Here is a 23828-nt window from a genome sequence, read left to right as displayed (position 1 = left end):
GACCTATTTCTCCATTAAAATAATTTGACAAATGCAAATTTTAATGGGGTTGTTGCAACAATCTGGATCCATAATAATTTCATTCTCTTAGTTGTCAAATAAATGTTCTGGGAATTCCTGAGGAGAAAATAGATGTGCTTTTTTTAACTGCCAGGAAAAAGTAAAAATCCTGACTCATTTGTTTCCATTAAAATAATGCGTCACAAAAAATGCAAATAGATGCTCTCATGGCGATATTCATTGGTCAACATCAGAGTGACTCCATTAAGCATATTTATGTTTTCTAGCTTCATTAAAATCTAATGAAATTCAAATGACCCAGATCACCAGGATATGACATATCTAGACAACTGCTATTGGACTCGTGAGCATTTACTGTATTTTGAAAATGTAACTACTTTCTACTAATTCAAGGTCACAATGGCCTCATTAGCTGGTATTTTTAATCCACATTGCTATAATTATGAATGTCATTAATATTTCAGCTATCTGGAGAACTTTAGATATGGATCCTGTGTACAAAAGGTGTCACATAAATAACCACCATGTATTAAAAGAAGCACTACCCTTAAGTAGAGGTATTGAACATTGTGAGAATATAATTATCAACCTTAAAGATGTAAGTTCATTAATGCAAATTCATATTATTTTTATAAATTCTAATGTATATTTTAGCATCCCTAATCCACAAATCCATGATCATGAATTATCCATAGCCTAATAATGCTGTTGTACGGCCCATTACGTAGTATATGTTGTCTTAGACTGGTGTTGTTTAACTTGCCCACCATTGGAATGTATATTTTTATACATTCAACACCAGAAATCAAATCAATTTGAACATATGCATTACATAAAAATAATTTTGAATACATGATTTGTCACACATTAATTACAAAATTACAAATAACAAATTAACATTGATTCATTACACATTATCCAGCTTAGAAAGTTTTGAAATCAAGCTTTGTTTTGCATAGTGCGGAAACATGATTGTTGAAGCAATATGATAGGCTTAGATTGGAGACTTTTGAAATGTGGCTATGGAGAAGGATGGATAAAACAGACAGAAAGAAAATCAAATACTTAAGTGCCTGGCATAGTGAGAAGGAGACAAATGAAGAGAATGTTGACTGAATTCCAAAGGAGGCAGGAGAGCTGGATGCAGAGTATTTTGATCAGTGATGGAATATTAAATAATGCGATAGAGGTGGTGACATTAAGCTAGCAAGGTAATGGAGGAAAAGAATAAGGCATCTTGTAAAGAACAAAGGGATAGAAATTATTCCAAATTGAAGAACAGTTTAATATAGTGTGGGTAAAAGATTGTCTTTTTAGATGAAGCTAAGAAAAGTTGCAATGATCAGTCTGTGTCCATTCAAAACCAACTTTAAATCATAGACTACAATAATAATTATGATTATAATAATGGTGATATCGATAATATCCAGCTAAATACCTTACCTTAACATTTTAAGAAACATACTTTGAGTTTTTGTCTGGTCACTTTCACACATATTTGATGGTGTGTATATTGTGTCTTGCTACTCTGAGGCCACTACGCATAGTTAACTTTGTTTTTATCAATCATTACCCCTGAAAATGCCTAAGATAAGTAGCAGTAGCAACAGCATAGGAGTAAAGCATCAGCATGAAACATTATCAAGCACTGAGAAAGTAGGAGTGATAGGAAAACTGGATACTGGTACATCAGTGACGAGCTTGAGTAAGATATATAGTGCCATATCTTCAACTGTGTAAAACATTAAGGACCTAAAGTAAAGCCATTAGGATCCCTATGAAAGGCTATAAAAAAAGAGATTATAAGCAGAAAGACTACTAGCAAACAAAATCTTTTAGATTGGAGTTTGGATTGACAACATCAAATACATCTCAGCCTACAGGTAGATGCACTGGAAAATAGATGACTGTCCTCGTAGAGGCAATTTTCCTAATACTTCGGCATGAAAAATTGGGTGCAGAAGCCATCTATCCAGTTACATTGGACATGGCTACCCTAGTACACCTTACTTCCTGAGTCTTGCATTATAATGACTGCAGTGAGACCTAATGTTGGCCTGAAGCTAAGCAGAGAATTTTCATAAATTCTTGCATTAATTATAACAATAAATGATTGTCATATTATTTTTGCAATGTGACTGGAGAGGAAATGATCAATGCAAACAATCAGCTCATTTGAAAAATAAATGTACATTCTGTTGCAATGAAATGTGCAATGAACCTCCATGAATACACTATTATGCACTATGAATTTTCAGGTTAGAATCCATGGAAAAACTTGGATCAGACGGAAAAGGATCGAAGTATTTTAATGTTAACACTTGATACAAAGAAAATGGAATTTATAGGATTCCCATCAGGGAATCCTATAAATTCATCATCACTGCTGCTAAATCATTTCCGTAGTTATTTTTGCTGGAGTTATCACTTTCCTCATACACAATGTTGTCTTAACTTCCTTCTAGTGCATTGCTATTTTCACATTTTCCAAAAGACCTTATGATAGTTGACATAACTCTTTCATGACATATATGCTCAGATAAAAATTCTATTATATTACAGTCAAAAACAAAAAATATCATAGAACCTGTTAAGATCAGAATCAGGTATCAATTAGAAGAGGAAGTACTCCTGGAAAAACTGGGTAATAATAGAACAAGAGAAGAATTTCAAACTCATCCCATATTGGTAAAAGCTGATAGAATCCATGGTAAGTTCACATTCATTCTATGATAATATATGTTCATAAATTAGACAGCCATTAAATGAAGTTATAATATGAATATGAAAATTCATTCAATCCTACATATGGATTAATGCTGCTAAGTCTAAATCATTGATTGTATGTAAGGTTATCCTGCTAATTTCATGAGGTAATGCTATTAAAATTACTCTGAAGTATTTTTTTTCTAAATCATACTAAAAGGAATAAATATGCTGCAAACTACATAATTATGAAGGAAATGAAAAACTAAGGTCTAATTATGCCACAAAGGCACCTCAGTTAAGAAATTATTACTAATCAAAATAATAATCCCCAACAACTTATTAGCTAATTTTGAGCTTTAGTATGCAGGAGGGGATTATTTATTTTTAAAGATGCTGCAGCTTCAATTATCATCCTCTGCCTGAACACCACCATGTCATGTTAGTTTAGTTTTTGCCCAGCCCTCAAGAAGACATAGATAACACAATTCTTGTCTAGAATTTGGGATGCTGCAATGGCAAACAAAACAAATGTCTAAATCCTGATTCAATGGTCTTAATGCCAGTCTTTAAAAATTGGTTTGCTAATCCAGTTTTTGGCGGTAGGCCCAGAAACAGTAGATATTCAGTCACTTAGCTCAACTAAGGTCAACTTGTCCAACTAGCTCAACTAAGCTGTTGATACAAGCTTTGGTCATCTTCTCCTTCACATGAGATATTTCAGTGATCATAGGGTGTGTACTCATTTCATAAATGAGTTTCAACTGCATCTGCCCAATCAAACTAAAATAGGGAGAGGAGTCTTGTGCTTTTTTTAAAATGTTTTATTCAATATACATGATAAGCAACATCACAAACAATAACACAAATCCCTGAACTTGCTAGCATGGGCCTGAATTATAAATTATCGATTACCTTTTCCTTAGAATGAAACTAACTATATTGAGAAGAACATAAATTTAATTTAATTTCTTAGGTCGAGATGGATTTTGCCAAACTTGCCCAATTGCCAAGGAATCGCCAGATATAACAATATCAATACCATTTGAAGTTGGTTGTGGATTAGATGAAATATGTCTTGCTGATTTGGAAATCACTGGAGAACTCCCACAGCTCAGGTAAGTTCTTACTCAACCCTAGTGTATACATAAGAACGTAACATTAGCATGAAAAATCTAAATGAATTTGTTGCTTCCCCACTTATTGTTGATGACTGGATCAACCACAGTAAAGGAAAGCTCTATTTGAGAGGGAAGCAACATAATGTGCTTAAGTCTCATAATTGTTGACTTTGTAAGAGGCAAAACTAAATCCTGGAGCAATAAAAAAGCAATTTACAAGATAAATATTAATTATGGCACAATGAAATTAAGAGAGGAGCAAAATGGAGATGTAGCTGGAGAAAATGAAAAACTGCTCCTGATGAGAATGCTAGAGTAAAATTAGATTCAAAAGGCATCACTTATTTTTCCCCAATGTACTGAAACAGTTGACTAAAGAGAAAATTCTAAGCAAGGTGTGGTTAAGATGGAACATCTTTCTTAAATCTGTCCACAAAAAATCTGTATTGAATAATAATTTAATTCTATGTTGCTTGACCCCAAAGTTAAATATTTCCCAAAGAAAGGCAGTTTTTATGTTCACTAATAGGGAGACAGTGTTATTTTTTTTATTGTTTTTTCTATTTGATATATTCATGGTTTTTCATAAGTATTTTCGAGTATAATATGAAAAAATACATTATATTATTTTTATATCGCACAAAAACTTCAGGGAGGTTATTCCATTACTTGAAAGTCATCTGATACCAGTCTTTATATGGCATCTAAAGATGGCATCTGTATTTATTCCCTTAAACCACCTGGCATCAACATCAGAACATTAGGTTGGTGACAACCAATGCCATTTCTGGTACTGCAGAAGCCTTCATGAAGAGTGAAGTTAATACCTTATGCATGACAGATCAAGTCAATGGAGAGTTGACAAAAGGAAAATATTTTCTTTGCATCAATGCTATTGGTTGAAATTAGTTCCAAGCAATTAAAAGCAGCATGGATTATTTAGGTTCGCCAAATAACTACTGAGTAACTATATGCAACTCTCTCTATATTGATGAATTCACTGTCATTATAAGTCTTATAAGCCTGACATTTTACTCATATTTTATGATTAGCAATTTCATATTATGGATAGCTTGTAGTAGGTAAGTCTGATATGAAATTATGAAACAAGAAGTCATGAGCAAACATTTTTTCTGTGCAAAAGTTTTTTTTGATGTGGCAAACAATAATGAAATTCAAATAGCATTCCACAAAAAAATAATAAACTTATAACACTACAGAACTATATTTCATCAAATATTAATATCTAAATTACATATATCCATCAAGTAATAATCTTAAGCAGTAATAATGTTGCAGGTTATCGTGTGCTATGGAATATCTTTATCTTAGGTGAACTTTTGAGTTAAAAGTTGTTGATCAGTGAATCTATGGTATGCCTTGAATTACTGGCATAGGTATGTTGTTATATGTACATTGTCATGTTCATAGGGAACTCAAAAACACAGGATGAAACCTTTATCGCCCACCTCAAAATGGTTTGATTGATGCCATAGCCTTCTCTTTTGAATTATTACAACTCATCATTTTACATCCTCTTGCCAGTGGGTAAAAATCAGCCATGAGCATTTTCATGCTTGATGTACGTGTTGTACGATGATAAAGACAAATGAAAACCACAGAGTAATGTGCTTCTGAATGCTATTTCAACAATCCCATTATGTCACAGCCGTGGGAGCCCATCACTCAGCTTCCAGAAATCTCATTGGTAACTTTTACAGAATGGCATTTCATATGAAAAAAATATGTTTTAAAATTTCCAATTCACAAAAGCATACACAGGCAATGTCTTTATGCAATATTATAAATTCCTATTTCAATTTAATTTTATTTGTGCATTATTGGTACAAACCATGACTTCAAGTTTTATTGTAAATGTATTTTAAATAATGTGTATCATGCTAAAATGTATGCAAAAGCATATGAATTTTTATGAGAACTGCTCATAGCTTTGAAGTAAACATTATTCCAAATTACATGGGATTAAATGTTTGAGGTTTGTTGTAAACTAGTAGGGATCCACTTATCATTCTAAATCCTTTTTTCATTGCTCCACATAGAGTCAGTCTGATTGCTCAACTCAGAAATACTATGTTTAAGTTGGTACAATTAGATATATACCTAAGCCACTTTTAGTTAGTAAGTATTTGGAGGAGGAATCTACTTCAGAAATTTTGAGGAACTTCGTCCCCAGTTATATTCTTTGTCAGTCTTTTATTTCTGTGTAATAAGGTATGTTGTTTATGTAATACTGCATTACATATTCTCCATGAGATAAACTTAACAATGCTACTTTATTTTTTCAGAGAAGAATCTGAACAACCTACATTTGTAATTGGTTCAAATAAAACCCTGAAGTTTAATGTTCATATTACAAATAAGGGGGAGTCAGCATACCTAACACGAGTGTACATCGAGCTTGGTTCACCAGCAAAAATAGCAAGGATACCACCAGAATGTCATGAAATTTCACATCTTCCTTTCATGGAGACCACATCTGACACTAAAGGAGATTCTGCTACATTAAATGGAACTGTCTCACAGCAAAATGATAAGAGCCATGGAAATCACAGTGATGATAAAGTGCTGGGAGAGACTGGTACAGATAATAAGATGAATATTAGTTCCATCTATACCCGGTGTGACCTGGACAATCCACTACCAACAAATTCGACTGTGAGTGTACATGTGTTACAATAAAGTTCATTTCAATAAGTACCATATAATAGAACTACAGCAACTATTCAATGAGGCAATAGATTCAGTAATTTTCCTGGTGCCTTCATTTGGAAGGTTCAACCGATTGTAAATTAGGGGAGATTAATCATAAATTAATTTCTTGGTGTATTATTTAAATTTAAGATGGATTTTATTATTACCTTAAGCTGAATTAAATTCTTTTAATGCAGCTAATACTAACTTATTTTGACTAATAAGCTTTAAAGTGAAGATGGGAAGTGAAAAATGACAAGTTTCTAATATTCTAAGAAATACTGCCAGAGAACCTTCACTTTTATTGCATGAGAAAGCCCTTTTAATGGCACTTGAAAACTGATGGCATAGCCCTCAACTTTCAACAAAATGCACTGCCATGGATCCATAATAAAAACCATATATATGTTCCATTCAATTGATATTTTTGAAAGATCATATTTTCCATGCACATACTCTATACTAGGGTCTTTAAACTGAGCTCCTTAACTTTGGAATGTTTTCTATCACTTTAGGCCAGTATCAAAATATAGGATATCTTTTCTTGGTAATCTCATCACCGATTCCACATTTCTCAATGTTGTACTGGTCCATGATTGACCAGATATAAATATATTAGTATAATACACAAATATATGTGTATGAAATAATTTTCATAAGTTGGTTTTTGCAATAATAAATTTCTTTTAATGCAGAGAGAGCAGGTTGTGGAAATAGATATGAAGAATGTATATCACAGTCAAGGGATGCATATATTTGCCTACGTAACAACAGTTAGTAACGAATCTACTCCAGAAAATAATTATTGGGCCAGATATATACCATTTATCTACAATGCAGATATGGAAATAATTGGGTAAGCATATTTATGCTACTGCTACTATTGTGAAAATAAGATTTCAAACAGGAATCTAAAAAACAGATCCAAGAAAAAAACGAAACATCAAATTTTATTTTATGAAGGGGACAAGATGTGAAATCAAGTTGTATCCAAAATTATGATCAGCACCTGCAAAAATGTAATCTCTAGCACCATGATGTTGCTCTAGAAAAATTGGCAAAACGTTTTACTCATGTCTGTATTTATTAAATCCATCTTCTGCTTCCTCTATTTTCGTATCATCTTCTCAGCTGGAGATGGGCTAAAATGCCTTTCTGCTGAGTTGTTTCCAATTGGAATCATAATTCACAACTTCAAGTTTAAATGCAATGCTGCATGATAATATTCTCTGAATAGATTCCATAAGATTATTCTGATTTTAACTTTTCATGCAACCTTTAGTTTCAGTTATTATTTTGATGTTATCAAAATTTGTATCAATGGGAAAAATTTTCTATGCCTTTTAGATACTCTCAGAATACTTTAGATTAAGTTCCTGTGGATTTGGATTATCAGAGGAGATGCAATACATTAGCAGAGGGGGGATAATCCCGATATTCCAATGCATACAAGTTTTGTAGCGGTATCACATGCAAGATGTAACTAAATGCACACTACATTGTGTACATTTATGATTTATTTGGGAATGTTTTTACTAAGTTCTGTCAAGGAAATATTAAAACTCTATTGCTTATTACGGGCTAAAAACAGTGATATTATTGAACCACTGACCAGTTGGCCCGGATTTAATTCCCTGGCAAGCCTCTCAGGGCATCTGCGGCTCTGCCCAATCTATGTGATTTTTGGGCACCAGATCTTCCTGGGAAACCATAACCGGTACAGGGAAAAGAGCTGGCCCCCCTATGCTGATGTGTTATTTTCACATGCCTTTGGGCTTAGTACTGGGTGAACTCTACCATCACCTACCAAATCGACCTTCAGGCCGATTACTGTGCTTATGGTTTTCATGCTTAATAAAAACATCAAAATTAGAGCTATGAATTAAACCTGGGAAAAGTATAATAATAATCAAGTAATCATCTCATAAGGTAGTGAAATTTTACTTATATTTTAGGTTTCATCAACATAGTATTCAGATATTGCAATATCTACATTTATAATTTAGGCATACTTAACTTCCTTAGAGGAACATTTCTTTCATTTTGATGCCATGAAACATTAAAAAGAAGCCAAAAATCAGGCATTAATACATTACAAGAAACATGCTGCATTTTGTATGGAGCCCTTAAAAAATTTGGGAAAAAGTGAAGCATTACATCAATACAATTGGAAAGATTGGTGTTGGTTTCCTGTTGTGTTCTTAGATTTCTGTTGGTTTCATTAAATGATTGACTTTAAATGACAATAAAGAGACAATGAGTTACTACTCTACATAGTATCAGCCAACAACTCTGATAATTCAAAGTTAAAGCTATTTCCTGATTATCATTTTTCCTCAATTAGTTAATATATAGTTAGCTAAAAATAAGATTAACAGGAAAAATGTATGATTTCATTTGTTAACTATTTATTAATAGAGAATTATGTAACTTCCCATTCTGTAAAAAATTGCCGGTTCACCTACTCCTTATATTGACCCTGGCTATGACCCACATTGATGATAAAATTATAAATGGAGAGAGAGTTTGAAAATAGAACATGCAACCACAAATGGTATCTAAATTCATCTTTCTCTGTGAATATATTCTTAAGGACTTTTTTGTTGGAATGGAAATTGCTGGAAGTAAGGAATTAACACACACAAGGATGACTTGCAAAAGTGAAAAGCAACAGAAAATGTTGAAATTCTGAGTGAATAAACTTGCATTTGAAATTATTGATAGTTTTCTTTTTTCAACTAATAAAAAAAATCAGGTTTTTTCACATGAAAAGATAAAAATCAATGAGGATTCAATATCTTTTAAAATGTTCAAGTAAATATAGATTCAATTAAAATATAGAATTCATTTAAAAAATTGGGATTTGCAATTTAGAAAATAGAAAAAATTAATAAGGATTTGATATTTGAGATTTGACAGAAAAGGCATTCACATTCAATAAAATATTGGAGTTTACCTATCCTTAATCAGAAAGCACAATTATAACTGAGAGAAAATTGGCAAGCAGTTTCCACCTGCTTTCATCTTATATAACTTTTAGTGCTGTGAGAATGTTAGCAAGTCCCTTCAAAAATTTGGTCCACAGTAAAAGAAGACAGGGGATTTAGCGAGATGAAATAAAATAGAGCCTATGATATATTTTATTAATAGGTAACAACAACATTCTTGTCTCCAATGCGTGTTCTAATAATTTATTTTTTTGACAGGTCAGCAGGAAAGAATGATCTTTTCACATATTTCAAAGAAAATCAAAATGAGAGTGAAAGTAGAATTAAATTTTATCACATTTATCAGGTTAGTAAAATTCTATCCATAACAGGATGGTACTGCTTCTTTTTATTATTTTTTTAAATTCAAATTCTAGCTAAGGTCAATTTTTTGCACATTTCTCTGAACAATAGAAACTTTTAAATGGAATTTCAATATGCTTGCTTTCAAACAGGTGAAAAAATATGGCTATAGTCCAGTGGAAAAGATAAACATCATATTTAAGATTCCACGATTCATTGATCAAGTAAATTTCCTTCGAATTCTTGCTACTGAGGTGAGTTGCAGTATTATTGAGTGAAATGCCCTTCTAATCATGTCAAGGTTGCAGTTAATGAGGAGGGTTTTGACAGAACAGAAGCCAGGAAAAAAATGTAACCATTGTGCCCAAAGGAAGGGCTGCCCTAGATTAAATACCTGATATGGGAAGCATATATTTGACTTACATTTTTAAAAAACATTGCTTAATTGTTTATTTAAAAATTTATCAGTAAGCTCTCCAGATATTTAAAAGGAAATAGTCATTAAAGACCATCCAAAACCTACATTAAAATATGTGTAATACCTTGAAATGAAATGCATCAGTTGATCCAAAATGTTTCATTGAATTACTAATAACCATTGCATCTAATCTCCAGTTATCCATGATGTTCTATAGGAATCATTTATCTGACGTACATGTATCATTTGATTTTTGTATATTTTGCATTCATATTTTATCCTTCCAAAATATAGTTTGCTTTTCATGAAAACACTTGCTTTAACTCAAGATTCTCAGTTGTAAACAATGGGACTTGGCTAATTATATATCTCAACTCTTCCACTGTATAGTGGATCATGGAGGTAATAGTAATGCGAGAATTCCAATGCGTAAAACTCATTTGCCTGATATGAACCCAGAAGCCCTGATATCTATCTGACTGCTAGATATTTATTTTCTTTAGATGACCTTCTCTCTCCTGAGTCATATTTAAACTGCAAAATAAGGCTATTTGCGCCAATGCATCTAAGCCCTCAATATCATCTGCCTGTCCAATCTTTCAAGATTAGACACACAGACATAACTCGGTTTAAAAGGCAAAAAATTCCTAACCGAGAAATATTATTGTCGCATGCCTGAATTTATCCATGATAAAATATGACATGCATATGCAAAATAAAACCTATTTAGATATGACCTATGTGTACATAATTACAAGAAAGATTTGTATTTTTTCTTAGCATAAGAATTCTTAAATACCTACTGAATCCCTATTTTTTATGACATCTCATAAATTGCTGCTTTACACCAATTCTTCGACAGTTAAATTATTATCATTATTTCTGATTTAGCCCATTAAGCTACCCAGGTATCCTGTCATATTGTGAATTCAAAGAGTGAGGAAATCCTAGTCAAGGTAAATGATTTTTAAGTTGTGAAATTCTTGCATTCGTGTTCGCATCTATGGGAGGCTCGGCTGAAGTAACTTCTGCGACATTTTCCATGGTTCTTTAAATTTTATTTATAGTATCTAATATGATGATAATGATTGACAATAATGAAAGATGCAAGGTATCTGGAGAAAGGGATCAGAGTTTGAGGAAAAGGAGAGAGAATAAAGAGGAATTTGAACAACATTTTAAAGACAAAGAAATCTTCATCAGCTTAGTCTGATTACAATATTCTTTGATCCTTTGACTTAGACACCTTCACTTCCTTCATCTTCTATTAGACCAAACCCCTACCCCAGTAACTATCCAATATCTCATGCCACTCATTTGTAAGTGAAAGTGAATGCAATATTTATCTGGTCCTGCAGATGTCCATCTGCCAACAGGTTATTTAGGGAGTGATGGAGCCCTGTGAGAGTTACCATTCCCTTTTGGTTCCCTACTTATCCTTCATCTCACTCCTCTTATCTCCACCTTTCATGGTTAATAACCACTGAAAATCCATTGAATCTTGAACTGGGTAGGCTAGAAATTTGAGTTTCTTGACAGATGGACATCTTAGCAATAAAGAAGAGTTTTTTCCTCCAGAGTGCTATAAAGTGAGTATAAATATGCCCTTTTAAAGGACATATTCGAACAAGCACAAAAGTTTGTAGTTTCTCAGTCTTCTTTAATTCAAATTCATCAACTTATGTTTACTACAGTGATATAAGTTTGTATATAATTATTAAATTTCTTACGAGTTCTATTTGCTTAATTTGTGAAGGGTAGTCAAAGTGGGCAGTCCTTTCCATGCTCTGTATTGGATGAAGGAGATACAGAACAAAATCAAGCAGATGATGACCTGAATTCAGTCAACACAGATTACAATAGCAGAGAAATGACGTTAAAATTGAACCACTCTTCTACACAGGTATGTACCAAGACCTTAATATTGAAGGGATCTAATCATAGTAACACGATAATTGATTGGGACACCAAACCCAATGCAAACAGTTAAAAAAATTTTAATATTAGTATCCTACAGGTCAAGTTAAGTTTTGGATGTACAAAGCCCATATAATTGTACACCAATACATTTACTTGCTTCTACCAACAAAAATCACAACCTGACGCTGCAGTAAGTTCTTTTTTCATCCTGCATACTTCTTTCTTCCCTTTATTCCATCCAAAATGTGTATTCTATTCCTTCCCCTCCTTGTTTGCCTGACATTCTCTTCTCTATCACAGTCTTCAACATCCCATTGCCAATCAAAATGCTCTGAGCCCATCTTTCCTGCCTCCTTTTGATTTCTCACAACTATCCTCTCTCCTCCTCCACCATACCTAGCATATTGTCATTTGCTTTACCTCACCTTGCACAGCCCTAAAACATCTGTCATTCCTCTCTCCATTTCTTGCTTTAAATATGCTATTTTTCCATATTGTCCTAACATTCCAAGTTTCAATTCTAACTAATATGGTTGTTTTTTGCATCTTCTGCAATGCTGCTGTTGCTTTGCAAGGATTTCATTAGATGACTGCGGAAACCTTGCCTCCTCCACTGCCAGGCATGACACATGGCTGATTGGGCAGAGCCCATAGTTGCCGGGACTCATTTTCCCTATATGTTTATCCTGAAAATCTTGGGATTAATAATTGAGGTTATTTCCCACTGCCTTCCTCAACAGTGTTTTTAAAGTGACACCATCACTCAATGGCCACCCCACTGGGGTCAGATACCTTTTCCAGCCTCTTCACTGTGGAACAGACATTGTATAGACTACCTTCTATCTGGCTCCTACCTTTTGACCTATCTGGTATGGGTAACCCTGCCAGGAGCACATATCATTGCTCCCACCTGCACAAATCTAGTGATAAGAGTGAAGTCCTTCAACCAAGTCAAGGTTGTAGTCCATAAGAAGGGGAAAAAATATTGTTTGTATACAATTACATGCATTGTTAAGTTTATGGAAATAATTTCCTTATGCTAATATGCAAAACAAAAAGGAAAATTCTATGTGCGAGCTCATGGGAGACAAAGGAGGTATATGTTAAAGTAATACTAAGACAAAATCACTTGGACCAATATTTTATTCATTGATGTTGATTTCATTTTCTAGCTTGATTATATCTTTAAATTATCGCAATAATTTCAAATTAATACTAAACAGAATACTTTAAATTATACCTTAAAATGTACTTAGCATTAGGTAGCACTTAGTATTGGCTCTTAGAATTACTTAACATTCCTCCTATGTTTTCCATGAGTAAGCGCTTAGAATTTTTCTTTTTATTTTACATGTAAGCACAAAAAAAATTAACTTCATAAAGTCATATCAAGTGCAATAATAAAAGTAAATTCAGGGTGACAAATAAGGTAAGGGCAACCAGTAGTGAATTTAGGAAATTTTGTGCATTGAAAAAATAGCTGGTTGATACAGCCTTCAAAAACCAATTTCAGATATATAAAAAATGCTACCTTGTTTCATATGGAATTAAGGAAATCTTATTATAACAAAATTATTCTCAAATCTGTCAATGTAAATAAAACAACATGAAAATGTAGCAAGCAATATGACAGGAGGTGAAGGGTTCAAACTTAATACCAATAAATGAATATGAGAGCCAGCCTACCTGATCCAAATGAGGTTGCAGATTACACAAACAAATATATTGCTAATGTTTCTCTGAAGTTACTTAAAATGACAGGAATTAATGGTTAATTTAATCTATTATGAACATGTGAACCCATACATGTGAATTCCTGTCGCAGAGGAAGAGGTATTGAAGTGAAGGAAACATTAATGCAAAACATCTGTAGGAATTGATGACATTCCTGTCATGATTTTAAAAACATGTGCAAATGGACAAATCAAATCCTAATGATTCATAATAAATGATTATTTCATCATGAGTGATGAATTTCCAGACTACCAACAAATTGTACAGATCAAATTGGTTCATGAAAAAGGGGAGAAGGACAAGATATGCAATTAACATCCAGTGACTTAACTGTCCAACTTATCAAACATTTTTGAAACCCTAATGAGAGTGACTTTATAACTACCAGGGTGGTTAGGGCAGCCTCTCCCATGGATAGCATTATTACTTGCATTGACCTCTGGGTTGGCAGGCGAGGAAGTTACCCCATCGCCACCGGGGCCAGTTGTACTTCCTATATTATGCCATGTTTGCACATAAGTTATCCTACATTTTATTCATGTAATATATTTGGATCAATAAATATTATTATCATTAGTGAACCTGAAATAATTAAAGAAGAAGTATGAAATCTGGGGAATTCTCAATACAGAAAGAAACCTGTTGTTGCTACATTGATGATTGCTATCTATTTTGACTCTGTTTCTGTTTCATACCTGAGCAAGCTAGATTGGAGAATGAATACTTGTTCATGGTGATTCAAAACTGTCACATCTAAGTACATAACATGAATAAGGTATACTCTTTCACTTTCATCTCAGGTACCGAGTAATCGAACTCTCTACCTCAACTGTTCTTCTCTAACAAAGAAGGATGAGCATAGTGTGGGATGTATGTCAGTCAGCTGTGCAGCTGGTCCTTTTGTAAACTCACTGACTGTAGCCAAAGTCCTCCTTGAAATGGAACTTGATGTAGGATCTCTTGGTATGTATATAATCTTTACATCAGCTCTCAATTATTGAGAACATAAATAATAAACACTTTAAAGAAAATCATTAATTTAAACAGTATATCATTAACTGTACTGGAAACAGAATAGTATGCTATGATATGAACGTACCACATTACCATAAATAATCAATTGCTGCCCAATAACAATTGAATGCCAGGCCTTGACTTTCTCAAGATTCCCCAAAGAAATAAACCTCTGCACTATTACCTTTCAGGTGGCAATGGTAGTGGTAACCTTTTTGGTGCAGTGTAGTCCTTTTTTTATTTCATTCATAACAATCAATGTCTTTTAAAAGTGCATTAAGAAATAAAAGCAAAGGTTTCTGGATTTCTTTCCCCATGTTACAAATGGTTTAATGTCTAATGTTCATGATAACAGTCATAGATTATGTAAACAATTAAATAGATGTCAATGAAGTTTGCATTTTGTCTTTCAGAAAAACTAATGGGGCTGCGTGACATCATCTTATTGGAAACCCAAGGCATTGTGGAGGTTGTAGAACCTACTGGGTTGATACAACCAACAATTGATAAGTAAGGCTACACATGTAACCTCAATACTCCTTTATATGATTAAATACCATTAGGACTGAAAATCTATTTTATAATAATAATACTTTATTCATTTTAAAAATGGTACAACCATATTAAATGTCATCAAAATAAGTATTATTTAACATATAAACATACTTTCTTAAATGTGATGAAAATTGTCACAAAAGAATTCATCCAATGAGTATAGTGGGTGAGCAAGTAACCAGGTAAAATCTCTTGAAACTCTGAATACCATCTGATTTCAACTGAGTAGGCAGATAGTTATACAGTCATATGTTCATATTGTGAAATGTGTTGTAAGTTGATGACAATCTACAATAAGTAGTATTTAGATTCGATTTACCTCTTGTGGAATAGTTATGGAGGTTGGATCTTAATTGGTAAGTTTCTAGATTAACTTTCACATGAATCAGAGCCTTAAAGATATAAAAACAAAATACAGTCATGATTCTATACCTAATAAAAAAAGGTTTGCAGGAATCACGTGGTGGTATATTAGCAAGAGAGCAAATAGCTCTCTTTTGCAGTAGCAAAATTTGTTTAACATGAGGGGAATGACCCCATAACTCAACACCATAATTCAAATGACATTGAAAGAAGGCATGGTAAAGTGTTAAACGATACTCATTTGAAATGATAAAGTTGAGCTTTCTTAACATATAAAGAGCTTTACTAAGTTTATTACAGGTCTGACTGATGTGAGTCTCCCAATTAAGTTTTGTATCAATATAAATTCCTAGTATTTTAGCAGTTTCAATATCAGTTATTTTTGATTTAAGACTGCACACAATATGCTGAGTTTTGTTAGTATTTAATTGTAAATGATTAAAATCAAACAAGGTAAAGGTAAAGACCAAAAGATCTGAATAAAGTCAGGTGTGTTATGTTTTTAAACATAACTGGCTGGGTTAGATGCAACCAGGTTGAAAGAACAGATCCTAAGTTCGTGAACTTTTGCTTACTGTGGTGGACAATTTTCATTCAGCTCATTTTTTGTAGGTGTCAGTCTAAAGAGCCCTGATTGCTTTTAATATTTTTCTGAGCAAATTTTAACTCATGTAATGTCAAATATTTCTCAAAATTTGATTGAAAAATGCAGATACTTTTTAAGTCATCAGAATCACGTGGGGTTCAAACAAAGGTGAGAGCCCTCAAGCTTGTCTTTGCACCATCCAGAGTTCATGCATATAATTTGATTTTATTCTCACTTAAGCAAAATTATTGATGCCATTTATTCTCACTAACAAACAAACTTAGTCTCCCCTAAGAGTATCTGAATATCAATGGCAAGTGAATTTATTAAGAGGCCTACTTTAAAACATGGATGGTGCAGCATACACCTTTTCAGGAAATATCAAAACAACCAGTGAACTGTTAATTAAGCAGTTTATTCCCCATATGAATTTAAAAAAAAAACAGACAATGACTCATTTACAGAAATCATTATTTCATTTACTTTCTTTTTCAGACCTGATATATCATGGGCATCTACATATTTTATTGGCGATATCCCAAAAAAGCATGTGGAATCCTGGGTTTTGGCACTAGCCATTGCAGGAGGCTTTATGCTTTTGCTCTTTGTAGCAATGGCAATGCATAAGGTAGTGTTTTTCATTATATGTATACTTCACTACATTTGTTAATTTATGACCTGATTTCCTAAAGGTATGAGCAACATGTCCTTGAGGCAATTCAGTAGTTTTGATGCAATGATGTGTCTACAATTACTTCATACCCATAAGGTTTAAGTGAGCTTTAGATGCTACATTAACTTTAAGATAGTGAGAATAACTTTTTATTGTTTTTATTTACTTTATTTGTATTGCAAAAAATTTTTAATGTAACTTTTTTAGTTGTTTTGATGTTTCCCAAACTCCTTAAAGTGTAGAATGTACAAAGGACATTATCATTTAACATTTATATGCTACATTTTGAGAAAACAAATAAACCCAATAATGTAACGGTTCTGATTCATCTGACATGGGGGCATATCTGGTATCGTGATTTTCAAGAACTTTCCCTCTAAACCCTGAGATTATGACTTATGTATTTTAATGGTAAGTAAAAGGTGTTTCTTTCGGCTACAAAATATTTGGAATTAATAACCTGTAGGTATAAATGAAATTTATTAATATTATTAAATATTAATAACATTCGAGGATGTAATATGGATATGTAATTGGATCACTTCACTGTCTGAGCACAATAGGCTAACCTTTTAAATATATATTTTTATCTGTGCTGCAGATTGTGTTTGACACATCTAATAGTATTTGTCTGTATGATTCTGTTTTGAGTTACAGGTAAATTATGTTCTCCTGAAGGCTAACTATTTAATTTAAAGGCTTATTTTCTAGAAATACTGGTCCTTATCATCAAAGGCTTATTGTATCAAACTAAGTATCTCTGAGTCCTCCTCTTCCTAATTCTGCCTATCATACTAACATTCATACCATTGATGTCTGGTGCTTCAATGAACAAAATGATAATAAATCAATTAAATTTGAAAATATGGCCATAAAAACTGAACATTTTTCCCAGAATTTAATATTCTAAAAATGAGGAAGGGTGCTTGTAACAACCATGACCTGGACAGAAAAAAATGTGAATTAATGAAATTAGGAATTAGTGAAACAGTGAGTTAATAATTTAAACTATGTACTCAACACTATTAAGATCGAATTGGCCAACTTAAATTGAAACAAAATACTCCCTACATTGCATAGGCAGAAAAACACTGTATGTACGTTGAAAACAATGTATTAAAACTCCATGATGCACCAAAGAAATATACATTTGCAATAAATCAGTTTATTTTAATTCTAAAGAAAGTAAATGTATTATTTATCATTTGAAATTTTGATAACAAGCATTGATGCATGAATTTTTTTTTCTTTGAAGGCTGGGTTCTTCGAAAGAAAGAAAAAGGAGGAGCTGAAATCTCTCAAAAGAAAGGTAGGTAGCTACATCACTATTAAATAATGGTGTCATCATGAGGCCTTTAGATACATTCCAGGCAGATATGGCAGTTCATTTCCACTTGCTAAAAATGCCCTCATTGAGCTAAAAATATTAACATAATCATGAGAGTACAGAAACATTTAATGAGACCTCAAATCTCATTTAAATCCACCTGAGTGCAGTAACACATTAACCTTTTGGTTTAAATAAAATGCCAAAAAGTTATCCTATATTAACTGGAATTTGATTGCTCTCAAAAAAAAAAAATTTGGCCATATAAGTGTGAATTCACAAGCTCAGGTGAACTTGTGTCTCTCACAAAATTGTATGAACAAAGGAAACAGCAAGTCAAACGCCTAGGTTCAAATCATATGGTGTGGATGCCAAAGGGAATTTTCTGGTCCATGGTAAGCGAAGAGAAACCACAGATGCCAGGGTCTACTGGGGGTCACATGAACTTTAAGCTGGCCCCTTAGTATCTAATACTCCTGGACTGCTTCCTATATTAAGCACTACAGATAGTAGTTATCCTTTTACTACACATGAAATGGCCAATATTCTTCTTCTAAAATGCTTCCAAAATCTTCCTATGACACCTATCACATTAGTCGGGAATCACCAGATGGGACATCTGATCAGATAATTTTCAATCCCTTCAATACTCCATTTCTTAAAATAAACTGGGAGAATTGTGAACATTGAAATGAATTTAAAAACCTGAAATAGTCCTGGAATTGATTTCTGGAGAACTGAAATTCTTCAAAAAACACTTCAGTTCAAGTTGAAATATAATAGTGATAGGATTAGATATCTTAGGATTTTGCTCCTCTGGATTCACCAACACTTGATAGGTGTTTAATTATATCATTTTTATTTATCTATTATAAGGCTGCTATCCATTAGTATGGTCTAGAATCTAAGGTGCATAAAATGCACAAGTATTGCCGTTTAAAAAAATCCCAATTTGGATAGTTGGAAATTTGTGATGATTGTGAGGAATTCCTCAACTTTCTTCAAAAAATTGTAGAAAAAACAGGTTAAGATGGGAATGCGATATGCCATTTGAGAATTTGTGTTGGAGATTGCTTTTTTAATTAATAGACCTGTTCACATTTGGTAAAGGCATCACGAGTGTTGGCCCTGCAAAAACCATAACCATAGTAGAACAGCCTTTGGTGGGACCACTGAATGGGAAATGATGAGAGATGATCGGCCAGAGGTGTTTAATTGGATCCATAATATTTTAGAGGAAAAATGGGAAAAAGATGAAAGTTTAGATGGGGATATAAAATTACTTTTGGAGCACTGGCTCAACAAATTGTTGTTCCATTTCTTCATCAGATATCCCCAACATTTATACAGGTCCATTGTATTGTATCCACTGTGCTCATTGACAGCTTCTGCTGGAATGTTTTGGGAGACAAATATGAGGATATATGCTCTCTTGAGCCCTGACATAGAAACTTAGAGGTTTGCTGATCATATGGAATCACAGCATTGAGAAAAATCACTTTGATTTGTTTTAAATGATTTAGAACTTATGTTTTAAATACTACATTAATTTCAACCAGCCAATAAGAGGAAATGTACAAAAAATGTTGAAAATATTGATCCATTCAATTTTATTACAAAATGTATAAAAAAAATTATGAGTATGAACAAATAAAAAGAAAGCTCAAAGATAAACCACAAATATACACTGATCTTTATTGAAAAATTTATATCTCCAGCTATCAGTGCAAACTTCAGGGTGCAATTAATCCGATCAAAGATCATTTCACCCATGGTATCATAAAAGGAAAAGTTCCAATGCATACTATAAAAGCTTGTATAGGTACGTGGATCAAGATGGTGCAGGGGCTAACATACTGGCTTCCCTCCCAGATGGTGCGGGTTCAAATCCCAGCGGTGTTGAATATTTTTCAGAGGTATCTCGATCCCTACGTGAGGTGTTTTGTGGAGGGCACTTTGAGTGAGTACGCCGTCCGTCGGATGGGACGTTAAACTGCGGACCCCTTTCGTAAAGAGTAGGCTAATGCCGATGTCGGGTTTCTCTCCACTCTTCATCCTTTCCTGTCCATCCCCTATGGCGCAAATGACCTTAGCTGTCGGTCGCCTCCCCTAAAAACTACTACTTGTACATGTACTATAAAAATATACGAGAGACTTTAATATAAAGCACTACTGTCATAGTTGGTGGATAAATTAATGGTTTTAATTAGGCAAAATTTCAAATGAGCATTGTCTAATATAAATAATTTAGTAATTGGATGGCTTATTTCAGTATTTAAAAATATAGAAAAAATGGAAACGCAAGAAAATTAAAAAAAAATCATACTTCTTGAGTACTGATTAAAATTTGGTAGATTACCTCATTCTTGAGAGCTGCAACCGTGGGATAAACTTATGATGGACTGACATCAATTACATATGTAATTTGTTTTAACATTTAACATAAGGAATATTTTGCTCAAGATAAACTTCTTATGGAAATGCTATATTTGTTTCCTCATGATATTAATCTCAAATAAAGAAAAAATTCTAGTTGAGCTACTGGCTTCCAAACTTTTGGAAATTCTTCCATGTTGACAGACTTGCAAATGACTAAGGATCTACTGGTGCAAGTCAAATTAATTTAATTTTTAGCAAAAAAAATTTTTTTTAAAGATATACAACTATCTACTAGAGCAAACTCAAAATTTAAAGCGTTAGATACCGTTAAAACTTATGTACTTTTCCAAAAATACATCTCAAGGAACAAAACCCCAAATTTAATGTCATCAAATTGACTCATAGAATGTCAGCCTTGGCTCCAATTGAAAGAGTTGTTTCCCAATTGTAAGGGAAGACTGACTTCAGCAAATTACTACAATAGAATAGAATTGATGCATGTAAGAGCTGAGAACTCTTACCCTAGGATTTTGCTCTGCATGTAATGGAATAACTCTGCTGGTTCTGTCATTAAAATATCAGTGCTATCATGCTTTTTGTCTTTGGCAAGTTACTGACATGAAATGTTAGAAAAAATTATTTTTTGATATTTTTCATTGCAGACCTTAGCAGAGTATACAACAAATGACAATGGAGAACAAGAACAAGAGATAGAACAAGCCAGTATAGAGTAATCGGACATGGAAAAATACTTTACCTATGTTTAAGTCCAAGGATGATGCTGCCCAACAGGAATATAATGAATGAGGGTTATCAATTAAGCATCAAACTTCATAATTGTCGTATTTGGCACACTCAACACAAGGAGTCTCAAGAGAAACAATCATATGCTATTGACACGGGTGGTTCAATGAGTCTTCTCTTTCAGCAATGAAGTTTAAGGGTGCTATGAAAATTTCTTTTGTAAAAATTATTTTATTGACTCATACGTTGTACCCATTTTGGTTGGTGTCAGACACTTTTAATCCAGATATATCCTTAAAATTTTGACCTCTGTACATTTCAACTCCTAACTTAAATGCTAGAAGTTTATCTTTATATAAACTTTACCAATAAAAGGAATTACTAAAAAATTTGGTCTTTATTATAAATACTTTCCACCACAAATATACTAGTATTATAAACACCATGACAGTGAGCAAAATGATTCCAATGTATCTTTCATGTATACAACCTCAATCCTTTTAAGCGGCCAGCAAATTAGCATTAATTCACTAACTGCACACTTTCCATCGGATCAAAACAATTTTTTGAATTAAATTATTATGATATGGAAATTTAAACCGAAGACAGATACATTCAATTGAATGAAAAGCATGAAGTATATCCAGCATAATAATAGACCTATACCACCATTCCACCTTTACGTGGTATTAAAAAAAGGCAAATATTTTGTTTCTGCAAATGACCAAAAATTGCCAATGGTGACATTATTATACTTTTAAAGTACAATTGATATTTGAAAATCCTAAATCAATTATTAGTGAGAATTCCTTACACAGTATGCCTAGAATATGTTGTATACATTTGCCACGTTTTAGTACAATATTAAATCCTGAATTATAAAATGGATAGGCTTGTTTCCATTACCACTTATTTTAATATTTATAGTTTATGTATGAAAACGCTGCAATGAACAACTAACTTTCAACTAAGCATCTAACAATATCAGAATGAATACATAATTATGTCACATCTGAAAAATTCAAGGTAATGGACAAAACTTCCTTACTTGTAGGATATGATATACAGCAACACTTCTTCAAGAGTAAGGCAAGTTAATTCTTAGATCAATTATATTATGCAGCCCTCAATTACCAACTTCTACATTTCTGTCCACTCAGAAAGACATTTGGGAGGCATTTGCATTAAAATAGGAATTATAGCTAATCACCAGCAAGTGGGGTAACATACATCCACCATTATCTATTGAGGGCATCTGAACATTGTTCACACGATTCCCAAAGATAAGGCACCAAATTGGAGAATTCAATGTAATTTTGCAACAAAATATGCATACCAATCATTGAAGACTGTGACAGAATTACTGCGATGCATTTCACATATGTATTAATGCCAATGTGTGTGTATACCATATACATATGTATGTATACATATGAATCTTCTACAAAAGACTCACGGATGTGAATCATATTTTAAATGAAGAAGTGAGATAGCACTAGCCAATAAAAACACCAAATAAAACATACATTTCTTTCATTCCCCAGAGGAAGGCCGTTTGAAAACTGAAAATTTGGAATGCGTTGTAGGGTCCTTCTGCATGTGTTTCTGATGGCTAGTTCTTTCTCCCTCCTTCATTTAATTATATACATATACACACACACATACATGTACATACATACAAATATATTAATATATATGCATGCATGTATATTTATATGTATACAGAAAAACATGCATGCGTAACATATTTTTGTTGTAAATATTGGCCAATTGAAGGCATATTTTCACGGGCATATAATACTGGCAAATATTGAAAAATGATTACTGAAAATTAGATTTAATAATTTTAAAGAAATTTTCTCACCCAGGTGTAATAAGGTAATAATATATGCATGAATACTCATAGTATGAAATATGCCAGGAAATATACATATATACTTAGGTGAAATGTTAAAAACAAGTACATAGATATCCTGCACATTCAGAAATTGATATTATCTTTGGATAACTTGCTAACAGTTGCAGGAGGGAGTTATAGCACCACGAGATGCACTAGTACTTCTTTCCATTGATCATGGAGATTTATTGACTCCATATTTAAAAGCAGCCTAATTAAAATGAGGGAGCGTTAATGTATTTGAAATTTTGATTCTGCCTTACTAGGGTTGCCACTTGATTCTGACTTCTTCACATATTCCTGACCATTAGTCACATTATTCTGTTACTTTCCATAAGATTGAACCAGGAAGCAACATGATTACACTA

At 32.9% G+C, this 23828-nt stretch overlaps 1 protein-coding gene across 2 annotated transcripts; it reads left to right on the top strand.

Annotated features, from left to right (window-relative positions):
• The first annotated feature begins 223 nt into the window (after positions 1 to 223).
• On the top strand, positions 224 to 21918 carry LOC139696915 (integrin alpha-PS3-like). 2 transcript variants are annotated; one of them, XM_071595799.1, is made up of 14 exons: positions 224 to 364; positions 486 to 619; positions 2584 to 2731; positions 3704 to 3845; positions 6155 to 6524; positions 7256 to 7416; positions 9767 to 9854; positions 10003 to 10104; positions 12025 to 12171; positions 14723 to 14885; positions 15350 to 15446; positions 16936 to 17068; positions 18369 to 18422; positions 21482 to 21918. In XM_071595799.1, the coding sequence occupies exons 1-14, from the start codon at positions 334 to 336 to the stop codon at positions 21551 to 21553; spliced, it is 1842 nt and encodes a 613-aa protein (XP_071451900.1). In that variant the 5' UTR covers positions 224 to 333; the 3' UTR covers positions 21554 to 21918. The 2 variants fall into 2 exon arrangements, with proteins under 2 accessions (XP_071451900.1, XP_071451901.1); XM_071595800.1 differs by having other exon boundaries at positions 224 to 390.
• Positions 21919 to 23828: the final 1910 nt, after the last annotated feature.

The sequence above is a fragment of the Hetaerina americana genome, unplaced genomic scaffold, assembly GCF_022747635.1.
Source record: "Hetaerina americana unplaced genomic scaffold, ioHetAmer1.1.p SCAF_7, whole genome shotgun sequence".
NCBI lineage: Eukaryota > Metazoa > Arthropoda > Insecta > Odonata > Calopterygidae > Hetaerina > Hetaerina americana.
This window is presented reverse-complemented; position numbering and strand designations above follow the sequence as displayed.